General features: G+C 31.9%; 1 protein-coding gene across 1 annotated transcript; it reads right to left on the minus strand.

The window, feature by feature from the left end:
- Window positions 1-963: 963 nt before the first annotated feature.
- On the minus strand, window positions 964-19,873 carry LOC123264852 (probable serine/threonine-protein kinase yakA). The gene is made up of 3 exons (XM_044728376.1): window positions 18,563-19,873; window positions 18,400-18,523; window positions 964-1,678 (listed from the first exon to the last, which is right to left on the minus strand). Exons 1-3 carry the CDS (start codon window positions 19,646-19,648, stop codon window positions 1,314-1,316), a joined length of 1,575 nt encoding a protein of 524 aa, XP_044584311.1. The 5' UTR covers window positions 19,649-19,873; the 3' UTR covers window positions 964-1,313.
- Window positions 19,874-23,698: the final 3,825 nt, after the last annotated feature.

The raw sequence follows: 23,698 nt of genomic DNA on the forward strand, positions 1-23,698 counted from the left end.
TTCGCGTTACGACCTTCCGGTGCATATGTTATGTCAGCGGCGTCGACATTTCGTTATGACATTATCCAGATCTCATAACTCTGTTTGAATGAGTAACGAGTTGAAAAGCATTTCGAATTGCTGTTTTAATTATTCAAAGAAAATTATCAGCACACGCGCTAAAATATCTTTCAAGAAAACTAATAATAGTAATATTAAATATAAATAAATAAATAAATATATAAACGTTTAATATCTTTTTAATAATATCACCATTTATTTTAAATCACTATACACTTCTAGATAAGTCTCTAGTCCTCAGCCTATATTTTATTTATAAGTATACAATAATCTTTTATTTATCTGAAAGCGTCTTTAGCGGATAATCCTCTAAACGCTTACTCTATAAATTATTATGAATATTATTTTTATTTTGAGTTTTTTAATTAATAATTCCTCCTAAATACTTGATTATAAAAAAATTCGTAAATCCTCCCTAATTATAATTATAAATACAATTATTATTATTATTATTATTATTAATAGAATATATTGCAGTGTCCCATAATTCAAATGTTTTTATTAAACTCATTTACAATCACTTGTCATTTTAATTATTTATATTTATATATTACACGACACATATATTATCTATTTAGTATTTATATATGTATATAGAGGAATCTTAACTCTGGATTTTACTAATCAATAAAATTATACAATAAATTTTTTTTAATTTTCATATTTAAATATTTTTAATAAGTAAATATGATATACTTTTTGTGACTTATTATATTTACAAAATATATACATATATCGCACGCATGAGACAAAACTACTCAACGTACAATAATAATGTTATTCTTAATATATATTTAAAAAGTATACATTATTATCATTTATGCTTGTTATATTATTATTAATATATATGAAAGCTAATAATTTATTATTATTATTATTATTATTATCATTATCTAAATTGTTGTTAAAATACCATAAATTTAAAAACAAAATTTCAGCAATAAATACATTATAATACAATAGATTGAATAAAAAAAAAAAAAAATTAATAGAATATAAGAGAGTCACTAATACTTATGTAGAGAGAGAGAGAATTAGCGTGACTGGTTTTAAATAATAATAACTAATGTATGTATATAGACTTTGTTCTCGTTAAAGGGAATATTATTATTTTATTGGTTATCATGAACACCACCAATTGAATATACAACGATATAATATGATTAATCGAAGGAATAAAATAAAAAAAATCACCGTGTATCGTATCTGTCACGCGGCTTATTGTGTATGTGTTGTGTGTTTGTGTGTCTATTCTATGACTTATCGTCGATGGAACTGGGTAATGGCCTTTTTTTAAGTATTCCAAGGTCCTGGGCATTCTCCAAAAATGTTTTATGTTGAGCGACAAGAAGAGGATTAACAGTTTGTACGTCTTTCTTCAATTCCTCGAGATCTCTTTTGAGTTTTGCTCGCCTGTTTTGGAACCACGTTATCACCTGAGCGTTGCTTAGACCCAATTGAGCGGCTATTTCATCCCGATCTGCCGGACTCAAGTACTTTTGATAGAGAAAACGTTTCTCCAGTTCAAAAATCTGCTGATTTGTAAAGGCCGTTCGACTTTTGCGCTTCTTCTTGGGCTGCTGTCTATTGTTGAACAGATTCAGGTGATTCGCTTGCTCTGAAATCATTAAAATAAATCAAATAAATATTTTACCGACAGCAGTTAATACTATAAATAATATTATTAACATCAGTAATAGTTGTTGTGCAATAAAAGTCACAAAATATATATTTATATTTATATATAATGCCCTTTCGTTCCACACCAAACGTATATATACAATAAAAATTTCAAAGACACATGCCGCGGCATCGGCATCATCAACCACCGACCATCAACTTTAACCAACTCTTTTCTACTCTCCTCTCATATAAATTGTACCGTTTAATTTTTAAAATATTTGCAAAACGCCAGTTACAACTATGTAATGTAATATACAACACTTTTGCAGTCATAATAATGACGATAATGATGATGAGGATGATGATGATGATGATGATGATTGGTATGCAACAACTTAACTTAACGTAACTCTGTTGGAGTTTTAAGTACGGAAGGTCAAAGCCATGAGCTTGGAGCTGCGAGTTTTACCAATTACTAGTTACCATGCAGTTGCGAGAAACAGTCTAGAAAAGTGTCTATTTCACCCGCGATTCAGCTATATGAACTGTGAGACGGATGAAAGGCCACCGCCGTCGGTCACACCTGCGCAACCCAAGTACAATCCTCTCCAAAAATTCAATCTAACATTAAGCTAATGTCCCACGAAATCAACCTTTCTCTCATCATCATCATCATCATCATCAGCCTCTTCACCATCTTTATCATAATGATAATAAATACAAATCCCGATGACGCAGCCTCATCTTAAACTAGTTTATTTCCCTTTTTTTGTTTTTTTTTTTTTTTTGTACTATCCCTCCTATACTGTTTTATCACATGATTTAATTCGACATAGAGCGGTAGTCATGGAAATTTTTTTAATAAAAAAAAAACAAATTTTTTGCAGTATTCGATAAAATTTTCATTGAATAAAATACAACTATAACTATCGAGAGATATATATGCATAAATAATTGGATGGTTTTTTTTTTATAATGCAGTATCATATTATTATACTAGTTAATAACGATGACCGGATAATGAGGTTATAATGAGTAAGCAGAAAAATGTCACCAGCAGCGTATACGCACCCTAGTAAAGGGATCGACAAAGTAAATGCATTGACAAATTAAGGACAGTGATACCGAACAAGGAAAAACTTAATCTCCATCACTGATTATAATCTATAATATCCAACATTAAATTTTTTTTTCTTAAGTTTTATTGAACTGTTGTTATAGATGAAAGCGCAATAGGATTAAATAACTATCAGCATCAGTTACAAGTTACAAAAGAAAATATAGTTAAAGTGTTATATTATTATTCTTTAATAAAAGTGGCAGGTATGTAGAGGAAAAAGAGGAGCTGAGGAGCGACTTATTGGCTACTACGGCTTACGGTGACGATTAATGTAAGAAATAATATGCAGCAAGTACAGCGCAGGACATCATTAAACACTATATTCTGTATTTTGAGCTCTATTCTGTATTTAAGAAAAGAGTAACCAGAATAAAGAGGTGAATAACAGATAGGAGATGAGAATATGAGGAGATGAGACAGAGAGGCGCTGAGATATTAGTTTCTGCGGTCGACTCTCTGTCGAGATTTAATTCGTTTGATGTTCACGAATTTACCGCTCTCTGCGCATCATTCCATAACTCCGTAGCACTACTCTTTTATTTCCTCTTTTTCTCATCCACACTTGTTAATCTTCTGTTCATCACGTTAAATACTAATTCCATTAAAATACTCTATACATTTTTTTCTCTAATGCTTTTCAACTTATTTTGATTAAAAAAAAAAAAAAAAACACTATAAAATAAAATTATTTACTAACTCAATTATTATTTTTGAAATACATACGATACCGTAGATGTAGTTTGTCCTCTAGCATATATCAATAATTATTATTTTTTTATTTCAATTGGTTAGTTGCATTATCACAATAATTTACTAACGGATTTCTCGTTAGTTTTCTTCGGTCTTTTGAGCTCGTGTAATCGCTCAATAGTGCGCGACCACAAGAAAATATAATCGGCCATAACTTATATTATCCATATATACGTTAAAGTAACGGACTAAACGTATTTAAGCCTCTCATCACCGATGCATAACTTTTACCACTGTAATATATATTTTTTTTTTTAGTGTACCGTGACAACCCAAAAAATGACTAACTAAATCTGTATTATTATACAAAGTTTAAATTAGATATAATGATTATCGTGGTATTTGTCAGTATGTCAGTCAGACAGCACATATGTTGATAAAAAATCCATGTAAGTGAGTTACTCTTGTGCTCGGAGGAAATAAAAGAGGAAAGGAAGAAGATCCATTTGTCTGTTTAAAACGACATGGACAGAAATTGTGATTATCCACTATAAAAGTATAATAACTATCTGGATCAGAGTCAAAATAATCCCAGCAAGAGACAAGAGATATTATGTCCCCTCTACTAATTTAAAGTTCGGAATCAACAAACGGGGTTTAGCCACATGTCAACGATATATTTTCTGCCGGGCCACAAATCGTTTAGCGGGTAATTTTGAAATTGGAACACTTATTTAGTCGTTTAGCCTTGCGGGCATACCAAGGCAGAGATTTATTGTCATGATTTGCGCCAGACGACGATTCTACTATAACGTCTTTATAATAACTTTATAACTTTATTATTCTATTATTCTATTATAATAATACAAATAAAAATAACGACAACAATTATTTAATCATCAACAAGTCTTGTTTAAACTTTATTTTATTATTATAGGTATATATCTTGGGTTATTTTAGTTTTTAAACAACTGACTAGAGTTGTTCTGACAATCAATACGTAGTAATAAACTAGACTATAATGTTATGGATACCTTTTTGCGTGTATAATAGAAAAGAACTTAACCCCTTGTATATTATCTCGGTCGATATATGTATATATATTTGTAATACTGTCGTCTACAGTGTAAATACCTTTACAGTATAAAGCAATAGGTTACTTCTATTTAAAACAAATTTATGTAAAACAACTCGCTGTTTGATTTTAAAAAGGATGAAAATAAAAATGGGCTTACAAGACCCACCACGTGTACGATTATGAAATAAATTGAAATAAATATGTTAATTGCATTAAATCATTGGAGAGTGTTAAAAAAAGTTAACAGAATGTCAGAGATAAATACAAGTTATTCTTATCGGTACGGTGAATTGAATTAAACTGGGGCGAGAGGCAGGAAGCGGATTTGGCGGCCATTTCGAACAAGATTCGTCTTCATTAAGAGTTGCCGTGACGCGCCAGAAAGAAGTTTGAGTGTACCACCTGGCTCATCGTATTATATTATATTATATTACATTATATGTGTATATAACTCTCAACACATACGAACAACTAACTGCTGGGTGCTGGGTGCTGGGTACTGGGTATAGAGTATAGATTATAAAGGTGCCGAGGCAACTGATGAAAAATATACCAAGACGATTACTACGAGCAGGTACTACCACTCAAATGGGTGGTCTTTGACGCTTACTTAGCACCAAAGAAATCTCTAAGTCTCTCACTCAACTCCTGAATATACACATATATTTCAAATGAATTTTCCCAAATACCTGGACCACAAAGATACATTGATTTAAAACCCAAAGAGGATAATATAATATAACACGACGTTTATCATACAAAACACACATATATACATATATATAATAACCCGCCTGACAGAAACATTCATTCACACCTCAGATTAACAACTTATATCCATAATATATAATAATAACGTTACTTTTTTTTACATTACTTATATTTCCGGGCTTTTTTTTTTTTTTTTTTCTTTTTTTGTTTATCTAGTTTAATTATCAATAAAATTTAAATTCAAGAATATAAGAATATTGTTATAATTTTTTATAGCTTTAATTTTAATTTAGTAGACAGATTTTTCTCATCGCCTCACATTTGTTGTGTCACACGTTTAGAGTAATACGAGATATTATATTTATAAGCCACCCGGAATCACATCAACGACAATATATATTTTTCTGCTCCATCTCAAGAGAGACCAAAAAATAAAGTGAAAAAATGACACAAAGATGGATTGTTTAGGACAAAGAAAAAGCGAGTCAACAAGTGAGTTGGCAAAACATAAATAAAATAACGAAACCCAAAATTTGGAAACTCCACTGCTACGGTAGTGTAAGCAGCGGGGGCTCTTCTCTAATAATAAGGCTACTACTGCTCTAATACCCGATGGAAACAAAAGGCGTCATAATAACTATCGATATTGGTAGAGAGATAAAAAGATAGTAAAAAATAATGGTTAAGATAATTCTTAAATTACACGGGATAACTTTAAGAACATTGAAAGGTGAAATATAAATGCACCTGTACAGGTATTCTTAATTTCTGATGCTCCACCGCCCATAGATAATAATAATTCCAGACCCTTACTTAACTAAATCTCTAAACAAAAGATACTCCTGGTAAAACCTTAAATTTTAAGATTAGTAATTGGAATTAGTGTGACGATATACGAATTAACGCAAGCTGTTACTTTTGTCTGCAGCCATACTATTTCTTTTTTTTTTTTTTTTTTTTTTTTTTTTTATTTCTTTAAACTGGGTGGAAGTTGGAAGCATCCAACATAGATAGACTTATTTAAATAGCAACTGACACAAGTGTGGATCTCTGAGCTGAGCGAGGTACACGTGCGTGTACCAATTTGTGCTTTAAATGAGGGACGTTTTGCATCCACCAACTAATTCTCGTACGCTTATTTCCTTTTACTCATTACAGCAGTTACAGAAGTAACAGCAGTAACAGCAGTAACAGACGCTCAATTGCTCTTTGAGGATCGTGTTATTTTTCAGTTAAAAAGACCAATAAATCCACTGTGCAGCTAACTGTTCTCTGCTGCTCTCTCTCCATATGAATGTCTGACTTATTCTTTCTAATTCTTCATCTTTATTTTATTATCATCATCATCAACGATGTGGATGACATTTTTAACTAATCACACCGATAAATTAATTATAATAAAAATAATATTTATTCACGCGTGATTTTAGGGTGCAGCTGCATAAACAATATCAGGTTTTAATGAAAATAGCCTGTACTAACAAAGTGACATGATTTTACGTTTGATTGAACGTCTATACGTCTATACTACCTTACTATATTTTCACACCTATTGTGTTTTGTTCAGCATAGGTATTTATGTTAGAATTTAACTTTGATGTGTGGATCGAGTGCATGCGGATATATACTGCTTTAATATAATATTTATTATTCGCATGCAGTTAGCTTGCCAAGGTGTATATATATATATCTATTAACAACGTTATAATAATAATAATAATAATACAATAAAGCTGTGGATCATTATTATATACCTAAAGCTATATATACAAAGTCCAATATCAATAAAATGTTTAAGTTTTATAAAACGATGATAACACCTGGTGTCGCTCATTTTACTCATCTATTATTTCTATTGGGTCTATTAATGCAATAGTAACCCTGCTGCCTGACTGACTGGCCAATCAGAGATACTCCGGCACCCGGTACCTCAACATTAATATTTTGATACAAGGAAAATTCAATGGCCGTGGAGGAATAATTAACAGAGAATTACCTTCGCCTTATTTATTATAGACAAACTATTCTCCAATGTATGATTTAGTTAAATATTATATTATAATAACGTACGGATAAAGTGTTTAACTATTGGCGGATGTCACTTGGTCGATGGTGGTAGCTGTCTATTATTTATTATTTTTATTTTTTAGGCACTTTTTATTGACTAATAAAATACACCTTGGTGTGAGTTAAGCTAGGTAAAGTGTAAAGAGAATTAATGAAAATAAATAAATCATCGAGGTGAGAGAGGATAGGCGAAGAAAAAAATATTTAAAAAATAATAATAGTAGAACAAATGATTGAGCTGGTAATAGGTATTGTTGCCACCTGTGATTCAAGCATGACGAAATAATTCCCGGTCTTCCGCAAGATTAATCTGTAGTCGCGCATATAATTGAAATTAGTGTATATATAGATAGATATCGGGTAGCGCAGATGCAGAGGAGAGAAAATCCATGACAAATAGAAAAATAAGGGAACGATATAAATCCCGGTGAAACAACTTATCACTTGATTGAACATCTCATTTTATTACACAATTACTAATAATGTATTTACTATTGTTAATTAGATTTGCTCACAAAAAACAACAACAATAAAAAACTATAATCTGTGATAATCAAGTATAAAATAGTGTAAACATCTCAATCGTTTTATATAATTAATTAATGTTGTTGTTTTTATTATTATTTTATTATTATGCCGTACACAGGATAGTTTTTTTAAGAGGGTGACTTTTAAACGTACATGTATTATTTTCGTCTGGAACAAATCGAGTAATCTTCCAAGGGAGATGCGCTCATCATCGATTAAGATACAATAATATCTATCAGGTGTCAATTTACAAATGACTGACCACCCTATACTCACACCCGCGTCTAATTCTTTACTTTTTTATTTTTTTTTTTATTTATTTTTTTTTTTTTTTTTTTTTTCGAATAATCACAAATTTGTTGATTCATACAATTTTTTATTTATTTATATTTGATTTAATACGACGAAAGAATAATTAATATAAATAACATAGTTTTATTTAAAGTTTACGAGGGGGCGACAGAATTTGAGATTACAAATCTTTCGTCAGACTGGAGAATGTGGCAAACAGTTTAATTTCAACGGGCTCGCAAGGAATTTTAGTTGAAATAGTCGCGAAAGGTCGTACGCGTATCACGCGTGTATAGTATTTACGCGTGCTCCCGTATTACAACGTGTATATTATTTACTATCATTATCATGAGAATAGCTCCTGTCAAACTTGTCCAATTTATGTTCTCTCGGTCATTAATTATATGTATATATATATACATATATGTTACTCACCGATAATTAACTGAAATACTATGCAAGTTATATATTTAATGACTTTATTACAAATAACAATAGTTGAATATGTTTTATTATTATTGGGACGATACACTAATATGTCATGTGGTATTTATATCTTTTTACACCGCGTTTAACAAAAAAAAAAAGTTAATTATAATTATGGTACTTGAAAATACTAACCAGATGGCGTACAAAAGATAAGTATAGTTCAAAAGTACCGCTCAAAGGACTGTCGCTTATGATTCAATGCAGAACACTTTCTTATTTACTTTTATTTTTTTCATCATACTATATACACTAAATATTGTTATTTTGATACAATGTACCGTAAATTTTATTAATTTATTTATCTCAATTGAGGAAATAATTAGTTATGCCGACAGTAATAAAAATAAATAAAAAAATACGTCGCGGGGGATGCAGGTGTCTGCTTTTTAAAATATTTTTTAGTTTTTATGTAATAAAAATAGGGCGGGTTATTGTATTCAAGCTGTTTAAAATTAAAAAGTAAATCGATTGTAAAGCAGAACCAACCAACGAATCATTCTGAATTATACAGACAGATAGATAGATAGATAGATCCTTAAACCCATATAATACATACATCCTCTATCCACTGAATTTACGAAGCTCGGTTAGTGTATGCTTTACACCCTTGGATAATATCTATTATCCCCTTCCTCTACCCTTACTTCGTATACAATACATATATAACACTGTGTATGTAACTCTTGACAATGGGGCGTGATTTTAGGGTGACAAAAACAATTTGTTCTGTTCTCTATAGACTCTAATGATATCAATCATTGACTAAAACTACAATTCATAGTAGTTAAAAGTTATTTCTACTGGGAATAAATAAATAAATAAATTAAAGACATAAAAAATTTTATTATTCAAAGTGTATTAAAAGTTTAAACGGGAAAAACTTAATAAAAACAATTATGATGATGATGATAATAACCGTAGACAAGAGCAAGAGAGTCTGTTTAATTATTTCTTGAGAATTTAGCAATTTTCCGTTTTATTGCATTTATATAGCGAACATAGACATGTTATAGCGGGAGTTTCGCGGTCGATAAACGGATAAGTCTCCTCAAGTATCAACGGAGCAACGCGCAAGGAGAAGAGATTGTTCGTTCTGGTGAAAATGTGCATCAGCGGTGGGTGAAATTCGTCTCTATATGCTGTGGGGGTTCAGATTTAACAATAAACTGCTATTACACTCTACACCCTTAACTGGTGAACCCTCTATTAGTCTTGCGCTGAATAAAAGCTCGACTGGTGAGAAAAGAGAAAACACAAACATGATGACAACAATGTGCCTTGGACACGGGATAGCCCGTTAAATAAATGGAGCAATTTATGAAGCCTAGGAAGAGCTAGCTTGGTTGGTAGATGTTAAAGTTTGGAGTAGTTGGGTTCCTTATTTTTCTCCGATCCTCCCTTTCAGCTTGGAATATTGCTTTTGCTACTCCTATTACGGATTTTATTCGCGGTAAATAAACTCCTAGGTATGTCGACACGTTTATACATTATTATATTTACCAAAGATATAACAGCTAACAGCAGCAGAGATTAGGGTGAGGGCAACATACTATCAAAAAGAACAAGGGTGTTGAACAGCGGAATTTAAATTTTGTTTTTATCCTCGATTAACTGATGCGATTACGTCAATTGACGCGAAAAAATAATTATCATAGTTTCAGTGTTAAATTTATTGTCACTCAAAAAGATTGCCACGGTTAGTAATGATTAAGGTTAATAAGACATACTGAGTAGAATTATTGTAGCATCAGATGATAAGGATGAAAAGTTGTTAAAATTTTAATTCTCTGTCTCATCTATCCAATTTAAAGTTTTACTGTTTAAAAGTTATTCCTCATTCCTCTTGGCTGTTACAGTGTTTTAGTCTATAGATTATACCCCTGCCTATTATATAACCTTAATACTGATGGTATAGTATAGTTATACAAGTACCAAGTACCAAGTGTATATGTGTTGTTATTTTTTCTTAGCATCACACACCCCCAGTTAAAAGCATCAGCAGGGATAGAGAAAGAGATGGTTGATCTTTGTCGTGGAGATCGTAAAGTCTCGGTGGGTCTTTTGGCGTTTATCATTTGTCACCTTGTAGCTCGCTCACCGCGTTTTCCCATTTTCCGACCGATTTGCCCTTCGGCATTCCCGAGTTAACTTTTCACCAGAAGCCAAGAGACCATGATGTGTCGTGTCGTGTATCAACGACTCATGCAAGGCTATGGGGTAGTATCACCTATATATAGAGCAAAGTAGCATGATGCTCATTTTCCACGCGCAGGTCTTTCACCCACGACCCAACAAACAACAAACAACCACCACCACTAGGTATATAGGATATACATATAATACTATTTAGTAGAGTAACCATTACTGAATATATATATGTAGATGTAAAATATATATACACACACACACACACACACGATAAATGGATCGATATACATTTGTATAGGTGGTATAGTGATAGGTTGTCAAGTTAGTAACAGAGTATATGGCCTGTTCTCTGTTGCTTGCTCGAGTAGTTGGCTTGCGTTGTCACGTTAACGAATAAGCCGGAAGTCTTTGGTCGTTTTCGACGTCAGGATTAATGGCAGTATACGGTGCATAGTGTCCCACCATAACCATTACAATCATTAAAATCATTACACCTATTTCAAAAACGTAAATCTTTTAACTAATATATGTCATATGTCGCATTACACTAATAAATATATTAACTATCATTGTCATTTGGCACTACCAGTGATAGTAATTGTTATTGAAGACCAAAATTATACTGAGTTCGATTGATTATCATACAAGTTGTATAATATAATATTAATGATAATAATAATGATGATAGAAATGCACCGCCAGAAAGAGCATAGTCTATGTATAATAATAAATATAATTTGAAAATGAATATCGAAAGAACACGCCAAGGGTAACTAACGATCGGATTTATAGATGGAGTGTGTATAATATACGTATATACTTGTTAGTATTGGTTTCTCTACGCTGTAGAGACTGCACGATGCTTTTGATATAATGAGGATCGTGTGTGCGGCGTATATAGTTGTATGCCAAACTAAGCTTTACTACTAAGCTCTCTTACTCTCTTATCGTGGTCTTCCTCTTCCTCACTCGTTCAGTTACGATAATCGAGGTATAATACTCAATAGCACATCCACCAGCAAGCTGTTTGTGTTTTTGGTCTTATTCCAATTCGAGAGATGGATAATATAGGGTGAAATATGATCCATACCCGTTACTGCTGATTACGGATTGCTCCATATCTCTCTATATCTCATCGTTAGATATTCATATAGACCTAAAATATCTACAAAGATTTTTATCGTTAACATGATACCACAATACCATGACGATGCTGACCTAATCTCGTTAACCCTCTCATTTTCTCATTAGTTTAATTATACATATAATATATTATCTATGGTTGACATTTAAAAATAAATAAATTAATTAATTAAATCTTTAAACGTAGATAGTTTGGGTAAATTATAGAATAACTGGTCGCCAGTCGCCAGTCGCCGGTCGTTTGCCAGTAGAATTATTATAAAATAATAATATAACCAGATAAACTAAGGAGAAGGGAAACTTGAGAGGTTGAGCAGTTAACGACGCGGGTTAACCAGCCTGCTCTCATCTGTTCAGCACAACATCAACAGCAATGGCAATAGCAAACCATCAGCATCATCATCATCATCATCATCATCGTCATCATCATCGTCATCATCATCATCGTCATCAGCCAAGCTAAGCCGGACTTGGCACGGGCCTCTTTCACTCACAATCACTCCTGTTCAACTCAAGCTCTACTCTCTCTCTATACTTTTTTTGTTTCATCATTATCGTTACGTTGTTATTGTCTCTTTACTGGCATTTCACATTTTGTTATTTGTTATTTATTGTTTGACACCTTTTCATTCGTTAATTTCAAGTATTTACACACAAAAACTATCTAAAAGTTTATATATATATTAATTCAGAGTATGATGATCCAATTAATTTTGATAAAATCAAATACTCATTGCCTTTTTATCGCTTCACCTAACACATATTATTTGACTAATTATATAATCATGAAATATCAAATGACGTTGGTACAAAAATAAAATTATTGTCGACAATAAAAATTATATTATACTTTCAAGAATCAAGAAATTGTTGAAAAATATTTAAATAACCGTAAAAAATGTTTACCCAAAGAAAATAATTAACAATAATTATAATGTAGTGTTTTACGGCTCTTTTAATATAATTATACCTACATTTACATTTAAATACTCCTAAAAATATTAATTAGCATATTTTTATTATAGTGATGATTAGAATTTGTGTGTTGATATGCCTGTTGTACTTGTAATTCAACTGTTTCATTACAATGTATATTTATATTAATATATAAAATATAATACACAACATTGACGAGAGATATAGAGAATATAAAAATGTGTGAATATATCCTGACGGTAATAACAAACAAAAAAAGAATAAAAAAATTAAAATTAAAATTAAAAAAAAAAAAAAAAAAAAAAGTGTTACAAGTGTCTTCATTTTTGTGAACACGCACACGTCGTGGTATTACTCACCAACCTAACACATATACATATATATATATATATGAATATATTGTGATGGGTATATTATATGCTTTAAGAGTTTTTCTTTTACTGTCAGCAATTAGCACCATCATAAAGCTCAGCCGGTGCTTATGTTGTTAGTTGTTACTGGCGATGGTGCCGGTGTGTGATGTCTGATGTCTGACGTGTATACATAGACACTCGTGGTGTGGCCTACTACTTAATTCTCAACATATACATCCATATATTATTATTGTTGATTTGCATGTAACAAGTCAGTGTCGGTGTGGTAAAAGAATAATCGGCATTATCCCTATACATACTATCCCTGATTCTCATCTGAATGCTTAATGCTTAATGCTTAATGTTCATTGAAATTTATGCGTTATGTTTAATTGTTATTTTATTTATTATTTCATTACTCTGGAAATTATTTTTAAAAAAATAATAAATAAGTATTATTTGAGATAAAAGTAAAGGCGACAAAGACGACCACCAAGAGAGCTATTACCAAATAATCCTTATCAAATTTATTTCTATTTGTCGTCAAGTCTTGGAAGGGCAAGAAAATGGAAACCCCTCCCGGAATTATTGCTCTTCGTCTGTTGATAACTTATTGCCGTCAAATAAAAGATCTAACATCGTTCCCTTTTATTTGGTTATGCACTACACGGGAGTTATTTCGAAACTGCCTGTGGTCGTCTTTTCAGCTACCACCACTGCCGATGATACTTTTCATCGTATCGTGTCGTCTCGTGTCGTGATCGAGAGAGGTATTAATGCCCAGTTAAACGGGAGAAGGAACAAGGACCGAGTTGTGCTGGAGCAAGAAAAATAACCATCCTGTATCCCGATTGGAGAGACACACAGACTACCATCGAGAAGCAGATCATGGACAAAGTGAGACCGATTGCTCCTATAAATCTTCCTTCACCATCCAATATAAATCCGACGGTCCGTGTTACTCAACATAAATACGACTTAGTGAGCTCTCCTAAGATTTACAACTAATTGAGAATTATTTTCCGCAATCGGTACACTTCTACCACCACCACCACCACCACCACCACTATCATCATCATCATTATCAGCCAATGCATTTCCATCACTCGCTTTTGGAATAAAACTCTTGGATTTATTACCTTTTGACAAATTATATCAATAAACTTTTTTTTTTTAAATTCGATTAAAGTAAGCTTGTTTAAAAGTTAAAGTTTTGCAATAAAACTGATCGCCGTCATCATTATTATTATTTAAAACTTGAAAAATGATTGCAAAAAGTTTTGATATATATATTTTTATGTATTGATGGGAGTTTATAACGATGATGAGTTGACGTAGCAATTATTGTTTTTACTTTAAAGGACATTAGGGATAATTTTTGGTGAAACGTATATAATAAATATAACAAGGGTCTTATTGACATGTGTCTACGGTTTATGTGTGTCTGTGTGTGAGTGGTATACGAATAAAAGTTTGAAACGGGTCACTTTTAAACAGCGGGAGCCCAAGTAGTATATATCGAGTAAAAACTCTGTTTTTTTTTTTTTCTCCTTTTTTTCCAGGTTTTTTTAAGGCCACTGGTACGTTATTTTACGAGTGGTGTTTTGTTTATATGGTAAAGTGTCACAACATCTCGAGCGAAGTGTGCCCAACTTAACTAGACCCGCCTTATATACTTATTTCCTCCTATCTCGGTATTAGTTGTAATATTTTGTTAAGTTTTTTTCTGCTGTCCCATTTCACAGAGTAGAATGTTTTTTTCAGATAAATACCGATACGAGTATCAGTTTAATACTGGTAATACTTGAAATATATATATATATATAAAAGGATACAAACCCGGAAAGTAAACTCGAGTTAAGTAGTTGTTTTTTGGTGAATGTTATGGAGCGAGAAGTGTGTCCGCTTTCATAAATTCCATCGGCAATTAGTCTTTTAAATATTTTTTGTTTTATTAAATTAAAAAATAATAAAATAAATGTTAAATGGTATTGTAATTTATCGATTGATTTTAATAGAATTTGTATCTATATGAAGGATAGGGATAATATTTTCTCAAATGAATATTATCATTATCAAAGAATAAAAGAAGATGCCGACAGTAGAGCTGCGGTATTAGGATATAGGGAGCACAGTAATCAAAAGTAAATTGCAAGTACGTGAAGCTACTGTGTGCCATAAGCTCAGCTACCTAATCTAATTTGAATCTCAATTCCCCTTCTACTTACAGATCAGATACCTAGCAGTCTCCACCGATAATCGAACACGTATTGAATAATATTTTGCGCATTATTCCATTCAATATTATTGACGGTAATTCGATTGCAATTCGATGGCATAATCGAAAATAAAAATATACATACAACAAATCAGTTGTATATTATCTTTTCTCATCGAGTAGCTTATACATATCCGTACCGTAATACATATACATTTATATATTTTTATACATCTCATTACCGCGTACATTATTTTATTTAAGTTAAGCAATAAATCTCAATGTTATAACTTTGACAATTACTTTTTTACAATAATGTTACATATAGTTTGAATTATTATTAAGAAAAAATTTATTATTTTTATAAATAAGAGACCTTTTAAAATCACGGTACAATAAACACGCGATTTTATTATTTTTTTATGTTTATGTGTGCAATTATATTATTTTGTCACGCAATTGATTAATTAATCCGAGGTTCATTATCACTCATTTATCTATGTACATCCTAAATTTATAAATAAATTGTACGACTGACTGACAATGTTGCGTTTTTGACGTTGTCAATTTCTTATATGTGAAGGACTTATTGTTGCACGCTTAACAACTGAATTTTTTTTTTTTCTGCATTTAATATTTTTGTTCGTTCATAAGACAGTATGTTTGATATGCCGTTTTACATACGGTACGTCTTGTGCAATCTTGATGCAAGCGTGGAGAACCGGATCCTCATGGTGGAGTGCAGCAGACGCCGTCGCCTCTCATTCACGCAATGTCGAACCAATACGTGTACGGAAGCCCTCGAATTTTCTTTTGTCGATATATATTCCTCGGAAGTTTTTAAAAAAATATTTAAAATACGCGTTTCTGTCGAATTTATATCACGCTATATGTTAAAATATCGAACATATGCAAAACGTACTGTTATATATGGGTAATAAATTATTCCAATAAATGTGTTATGTATATTGATGTTCTTTATGATTTTACCGTGGCTATTATCTACTTTTTCTCGAGTTTGAATTAATTTTTTCTTTTTTTCTAATTATTAATGTGAGTTGCTTTTCTCATATATAAGCTCATAAATGATGTACGTATTATAATTTTTTATTAGTTTAATAAATGGGTACAATGCACTGATATTAGTAGACTCTGCTTATATACCGGTATAAAATCGTTATAATTAACTCATCATACATAAACACATGTATATATATATACATATATATTTGTATAAAGCAAGAGATATTCTCGGTAAGTTTTATATTACCCGGTATCTCTTTCAGTGAATATTAATATATGTTGATTTAATATATATGTATTTATAAATATATAAAGTGTTGATATAGCAAATAATTAATTATATAAATAATAATAGTACATCAATCACACGTGGATGATTCGCTAACTTTTTATACTTAATTTTCTATTGAGTTATTTATTATTTAATTATTAATGTTCACATATATATGAATAATTACTTATCGATCTTGTTGTTTTTAAATAATTGATATCTTTAAGTATATATAATTTTGCCTAGACATACATGCATATTATACAACCATATATATCGCAAAAGATAAATATTTAATTAAGTTTAGTTATGAAAGTATATATATATATATGTATAAAAAGAATTATTGTTGTACATTACAATTGTGAAAGTTGACAAACTACGACCACGATTACTTTTGAAACAGAAAAGAATAACAAGTAAATAAAAAACAAGCAAATAAATGTATCACTCTGCTCTGAATAAAGTACAACAATAAAATCAATTACAATTGTACAGTGTCTAGCATATAGTGTAAATTATTAACTAAAATTTAAAGAATGTTTTTTTTCTTTTCTCAAGTAAAATTTTAGAGCGTTTATACCCCTTGTAAATACTGTTAAGTAATATCTATTGTCAATAACACAACTACAAAGTAGTTTGGGATGAGAATTATAATACTTGTAGGGCATATACCTAACGTAATACGGAAAAAATTTTTGTTTACCACCAAAAAGATAAAAATAAAGTGGAAACTAATGCTGAAGATATACTGTATAGTATACCAGAGAGGTATCTTAGGTTAAAAGGATAACCGAAAATATGAAATTTTACGAGCATCATTATCCCATTCCTTAAGCCCTTAGGTAATTTTTAGACGGATCAGTTAAATCCCGGGTAACACGATTGTGTATTTAACGCAATTATTTTAAAATGTTTGTCAAAAAAAAATCCATTTTTACGAGCAAGATAAACGTTGTTATCTTTTAGTTTAAATATTATTTATTCTCTCTTTAATGCTTTTAATATTTTTTTTCTTCTCAATATTCTCTAATATGTATATATATTTTATAATTTACAATCGTTAATGTTAACGAGGTAATAAATAAAGTATATTATTTATAAATAATAAAAATGCAGGCATATCTCATGCACTTTTGATGCATTATATATATATATATATATATATCTGTAATGTACAATCTCTAAAGGCCTTATTATTATTTTCCATTATTATCATATATTATAGAGATAGAAGGATTACTCTTTGGCGTCTAACTCTCTCACAATAATTTTCCACTATATCACACTTAATTAGCATTTTCATAAATTGTAAAACAGTGAATGATGTTTTAAACTGACAGGCTCTCTTTATCGCTTACGACATGCACCAACAACCAAGACTCATGTATACTTTATTCAGTAACAAGAGTTGTATTTGCATCAACTACTATCAACCAATACAACATTTCATATTTCTGCTAATATCAGTCGAAAGTATTGCTCCATTATTATTCAAATATTATTCCAACTATTTACAAACATAAGTGCATCATTATTCACACCTATGTTTATGTAGAATGATAATTTGTACAGTTGTTGATGTTGATAATATCAGGCAAAACAGCATGTAAAAATTATTTATAAAAAATAATAGAGTATTGTTCTTACCTTGACTGTGTTCTCCAGCATCAAAAGTTTTGCTGGTCATTTGAAAGAGAGCATCCAGGGGGCTACCCTGCCCAGTATTTCTCTTCCCGTGATGACTGCTCTGACTGGCCTGCTGCTGGTGCTGGTGCTGGTGCTGGTGCTGCTGCTGCTGCTGTTGGTGTTGATGGCTGGACTTCCTCTTGAGCTGATGCTGGATTCCAGGATGGTGAATCCCCGGATGATGTAACCCGTGGTGTATCGACGAGTGATGCTGGTGATGGTGATGGTGCAGATGATGGTGAGCATGTGGATCAGGACTCCCTGAATCCGAAACAGAACTTCTCCCCGAAGATGATGAACTGCTGAGAGGTGGTTCGCTCATCGAACTCGACATGGAAGCCAGGGACATGGTCATCAGCGATAAGTCTCGCGGGGAAGAATGGGCCAACGCGTGGTGATGAGGATGGTGATGAAGATGTTGAAGCGATTGTTGTTGTTGTTGTTGTTGTTGTTGCTGCTGTTGGTGCTGTTCTTGAAGCTGTTGGTGTCTGTGATGATTATTTGAGGATTCAGTAGAGTCCCAAGGCCTCACAATTTTAGCTTTTGGCCGATGAGAGAGTATGTCAATAATACTGAAGGATTTGACACCGTGTTCATTGGTGTCCCGATCATCCTCGTCATCGGAGGGTTGAACAGGCTGAACCATTTTGAGTTTTTTTAACGGCTTAAAATAGTCATCGGTCGGAGCACTTTCCGGTCTCTCGCCGTTATTATCACCGTCCTCTTCTTCTTTAAAACTGGTCCGTCTGGATGAGGACGAAATCCTTCTGGTGAGTGACGTGGTAACACTCGTATTATTATAATCGTCTTCCTTCTTCAAGTACCTTTCATCGTCGTCGGTGTAACTCCTGGGTGATGACAATCTTTCACAATATTTTGGTTCCTCGGAGGAGATAGGTGTCAACCGTTCATTCTGCTCATCCTTTATTGGAGTCCCCGCAGAGATAACCAGAGGCATGGGGCTTGGACAACCAACCGATATTTCATCATCATCATCATCAAGATCATCGCGGGGCTCTCGCGCTCTTCCTGGTGAATTTCTCAAGGGTGTTATTCTGCTTAATGGTGATCCAATACACCCAGGATTAGTGCCACTTGAGGAAGCCGTTGATGGCGACATGCTGTAGCCTTCGGTCATTTCGGTTGTGCACATGCTCACTCCGAATAATCCCGCCGGCTGATGATATATGTCTACGTTTACAAGAGTCATATAGGTGCATTCAGGTTACGTTTACCGTCGCTTACCAAATTACGTTTTACCGCGTTATCATACAATATTTTATTGTAATAACTAAAACAATCTCACACTGATTTATATATTATTGATAAAACTTTTCAGCAACGTCACCAACAAACTTTATCATTCATTTTCTTCAATTTTTTATTAGTATATTCATTGTAACACAATTTAAATTAATAACAACAGTAACAATAAACCATTTTATAGATAGATTTCAAAGAAAAATAAGAAAAACCAATAAATAAATAGTCGAAATATTGTTTTATTCAAATTTAAATACAATACTATCAGGAAAAATGATAAATCAATAAACACAAATACACACACGTTACGTAATCAATAATGAATGTATCATATATCCACATATCACTTATAAAAAACAATAGAATAGAATAAATACTGTGTTGATATTGTAAGAGTGAATCACTTATCAGAGTATGAATAGATAGAGATTATTGAATGTGAATCCGAAAAAATAGTTTCAAGCCGGTTGTTGAAGCACACACGCCAGCTCAAGCCAGTGACTCAAAACGGTTTGAACCGGTACCGCTTCCAGTGGAGTGCTTACGCCTACCCCAGCTCAAAGTATCACCGCGAGATAGAGGGGCTAGCCGGCATACATCAAACGTTTTCGCAAAGGTAAGTTCTGCCTCCTCGAGGGCGTTACTACTTTAGTAACCTCCCCTTGGTAAATCCAAGACCCAACACTAACACAACTCCGACGGGAAAATGACGCTCTTTCAACCTGATACTCTTTTTGATATTCCTCCCTTAACTGCATCGTTCAATAGCATTTTTACGAGACACAGTTACTGTCTTAAAGACTACTAATCAAAATTCGACATATTGTAAATCCTTACCCAACAAATCGATCGGAATCGTTATAATGATGCGATTTAGCTATTCCATTATACATTTTAATTTACTTTTTATTTTCACTATTATCGTATTTATAAAATCATGTAGAACTATGAAAAACATATTTTTGAGTAATTTATTTCAAAAAAGGCATAATCAAATTATTGTGCAAATAAATCTATCGACGTTCTAATTAGCAAATTGCCTGACATCATTTCAGATAAAACAGTCAGTTAAAATTCGATTCAATACCTATTATACTAATTATTGCAATCTAAAAATGTCAAAAAGCCGCACTTTTAAAAAATATCAAGTTAGTTTTGCTATAAAATAAAAAAAAAGCAATATATAATTTAATGTTTTGAACAATGAAAGAAGGTGTCTGTTCAAACGATGAAAGAGTATTATATTATATACAGATACATAGATAAAGAGAGGGGAAAAATATAAAAAATATGTGTGTATTATATTTATATACAGATATAAGAGATCAGTAAAACGTTTTTAGAGTCCTTTTAGCTTCAATTTAGCGTCAGTGGCTGAGAAGACGAGTGATGGTCTTTTTAAGGCCGGCGGCTCCACTATCCTAATACAAAGAGGCGCGAGTCTCGGCAAATTATTATGATACCTTGGCCACCGGATTCCGTCGGTGTGCTTTGATGCTTTGATCTTGCCGGCATTTAGCATGTATCATCCACCGATATTATTTAACCAGGTCCTACAGCTTACAGCCTCAAAACTATAGGATAACCTCAGTGTTCAGATTTTTAAATCTACTTATTGTACCATAAATAAATCTTTTTACAATATATTTTAATGAAAAAGAAAAAATATTTATTGTCATACTCATCACTTAATGTCAAAATTTGAAACATCCATTTATTGTGTCAATTGTAAAAATTTGGCTAACTGTCTAAAGAGCTGTCACAAACACAAAAATAAAATTATCTTTCTAATTGTTCTTGGTAAATAATCTCATGTTTTTTTCCACGTCAAAAGTTATTTATATTTAAGAATTGTTATAAATAATAATATTTTTAATTTAAATACAATAATTCTGCAACAACATAATATAGAAAAGTATATTATTGAATTGAATATGAATGAAAAATATAATTTAAGGTTTAAATATTATAATAGTAATAATAGAAACTACTGCATAGTATATTTGTTACATATTGAGTGTATTACATTGAAAAAACTTTGTTTTGAGTTTTGATGAAAAACAACAAAGTATATTGTATAAGTTGGACATAATGATGAATGAATGAATGAATGAATGAATGAAGAGTATTTTTTAGTGCAGCTGCCCTACTGTACCACTGATTATCCTTTCTGGGGCGGGATTTCAAAAAATTTATAAGTATATAATATCGGCCACAAATTAAAACTTGAGCTATGTACTCTTATCCGTCATCGTCCATTGAAGAGGAAAAAAAAATTAACAATTTACAGGCAAAGCATGTGAGCTGGCGGATATGCATGGGGCAATGCTGAAAGGAGAGGATGTGCGGTGAAGTGTGTGTGTGTGTGTGTGTGTGCAACCGCACTTATTCCACCAATTCTGAGATTTCATCCCTTTTGTTGCCAATTGAAGTTAACGTATCGAGTGATTATATATATATATATTCACCAAAGTTTTTTATTTTATTCGAGTACTTATTGACATGGAACTCATGAGATTTAAATTATAAACCAAGAAAATATTTGTTCAAGAAAAACAAATTTCGTTTTTCCAACGTAAAGTTTTATTGAATCAAAAAAATTTTCTTCTTATTATTTTAAAAGTTTTAAATGTTTTATAAGAAAGGCTGAAGGATGAATTTCCCAGAGAAAAAATTAACAGGAATGAAAAATGACAGAGTGAAATGACCGGCGGTTTAATCGCTCTGCCACCGTCTTGTGAGTCATAATAATCTCAGGAACATAAATCGGATTTCTTAAACTCATTATAACGATAGGACGTAGGGTCTGAATTGTATTGTGTACAAGATAACGAGTATTCTCTGTTGACTCTCTAGTTATATAGGTATAGTTATATCGTTATATAGGACTGAGACCCTAATAATATAACTTTTCTCGAGGTAGACCACGCCTCTGAATGATTCCTATTGGCCAGACGGTTTCCCGCCTCCAGCCTAAACGTGGAACTGGTACTCGCGATTTATGCCTTGACTTTTATATTTTTCGTATATTTTCCGTGAGAAATCTCTCGTGAAAATTTTATCACCAGTCATGGGACTATTCTGTCGCAAATGGCCGATTAGCAAAATTTCAGAATTTAATATTGTACTTTATTTATTTTTTATACGATAAACAATATAGAAAAATAACATTATTACCATACATGATATATAACAAAGACAAATGGATCTTGTAAAATTAGCTTGTCATTTAATACCTGGATCCATGGGTAGATCTAAAACGATGCTGGAGGTCCCATTTATTCAAAATCAATTTGTTTTAATTTTAGGGTGTTAGAGCAGTGTTTAATAATGTGTTAATAATGAACCATCAGATGTAATTATTTCATCCTTGAAAGGTGCTAGCATTATTGATGGATAAATTTTCCAAAAGAGAAAAGCCGTTGAAAAATTAGTCGTAGTTTTTAATTTGTAGTTAGGTATATATATATATATACCTAATATATTATATTTTGTGGTCTATTGTTGAAAAAACGGTGTGCGCCTAGGCAGCATAATCTTTTATAAAGCTGTACGTCTACCTGGTCCTACAATTTTCCGCTCCCTCCTTCCGTATTAAAGTCTCGTTAACCTGCTATGTACCTACGGATTGTTGAAACATCTTTATATATTATAGAAACCTAAAAAAATTGATCAAGACGCTTGGAGGTTTGAGTGCATGGAAATAAGAGTCAAATGCGGCTTTCTTTGTGTTGGGAAAATATAATAAGCATCTGCCCGTAAACTCGCAAAAGTTTATGTGTCAGACAATATACTCTGATCATTTTGGGTATCTATTAGATTTTATAAAAACTCAAGTGATATACACATATATTCACTCTGACGGGCGCGACTAATTCAACAAACGACTCTTGATTGTTAGTTAATAGAGAATAAGTATATATATGCTTTTCTCAAAATGTATCAGTTCATTTAGAATTATATTACTAAAGTTTGCTAAGCTTCATGCACTGATTTT

This window comes from Cotesia glomerata, linkage group LG1, assembly GCF_020080835.1.
Source record: "Cotesia glomerata isolate CgM1 linkage group LG1, MPM_Cglom_v2.3, whole genome shotgun sequence".
In the NCBI taxonomy this organism is placed as follows: Eukaryota; Metazoa; Arthropoda; class Insecta; order Hymenoptera; family Braconidae; genus Cotesia; species Cotesia glomerata.

What these genes read in the sequence shown, in the direction of transcription:
- LOC123264852 (XM_044728376.1), bottom strand. Translation starts at nt 19,648, where the DNA reads ATGACTCTTGTAAACGTAGACATATATCATCAGCCGGCGGGATTATTC. An exon ending in TCAAGAGGAAGTCCAGCCAT is followed by an intron (nt 18,524 to 18,562) that starts CAACACCAACAG and finishes CAGCACCAGCAC; the next exon opens with CAGCACCAGCAGCAGGCCAG. An exon ending in TGCTGGAGAACACAGTCAAG is followed by an intron (nt 1,679 to 18,399) that starts GTAAGAACAATA and finishes TAATGATTTCAG; the next exon opens with AGCAAGCGAATCACCTGAAT.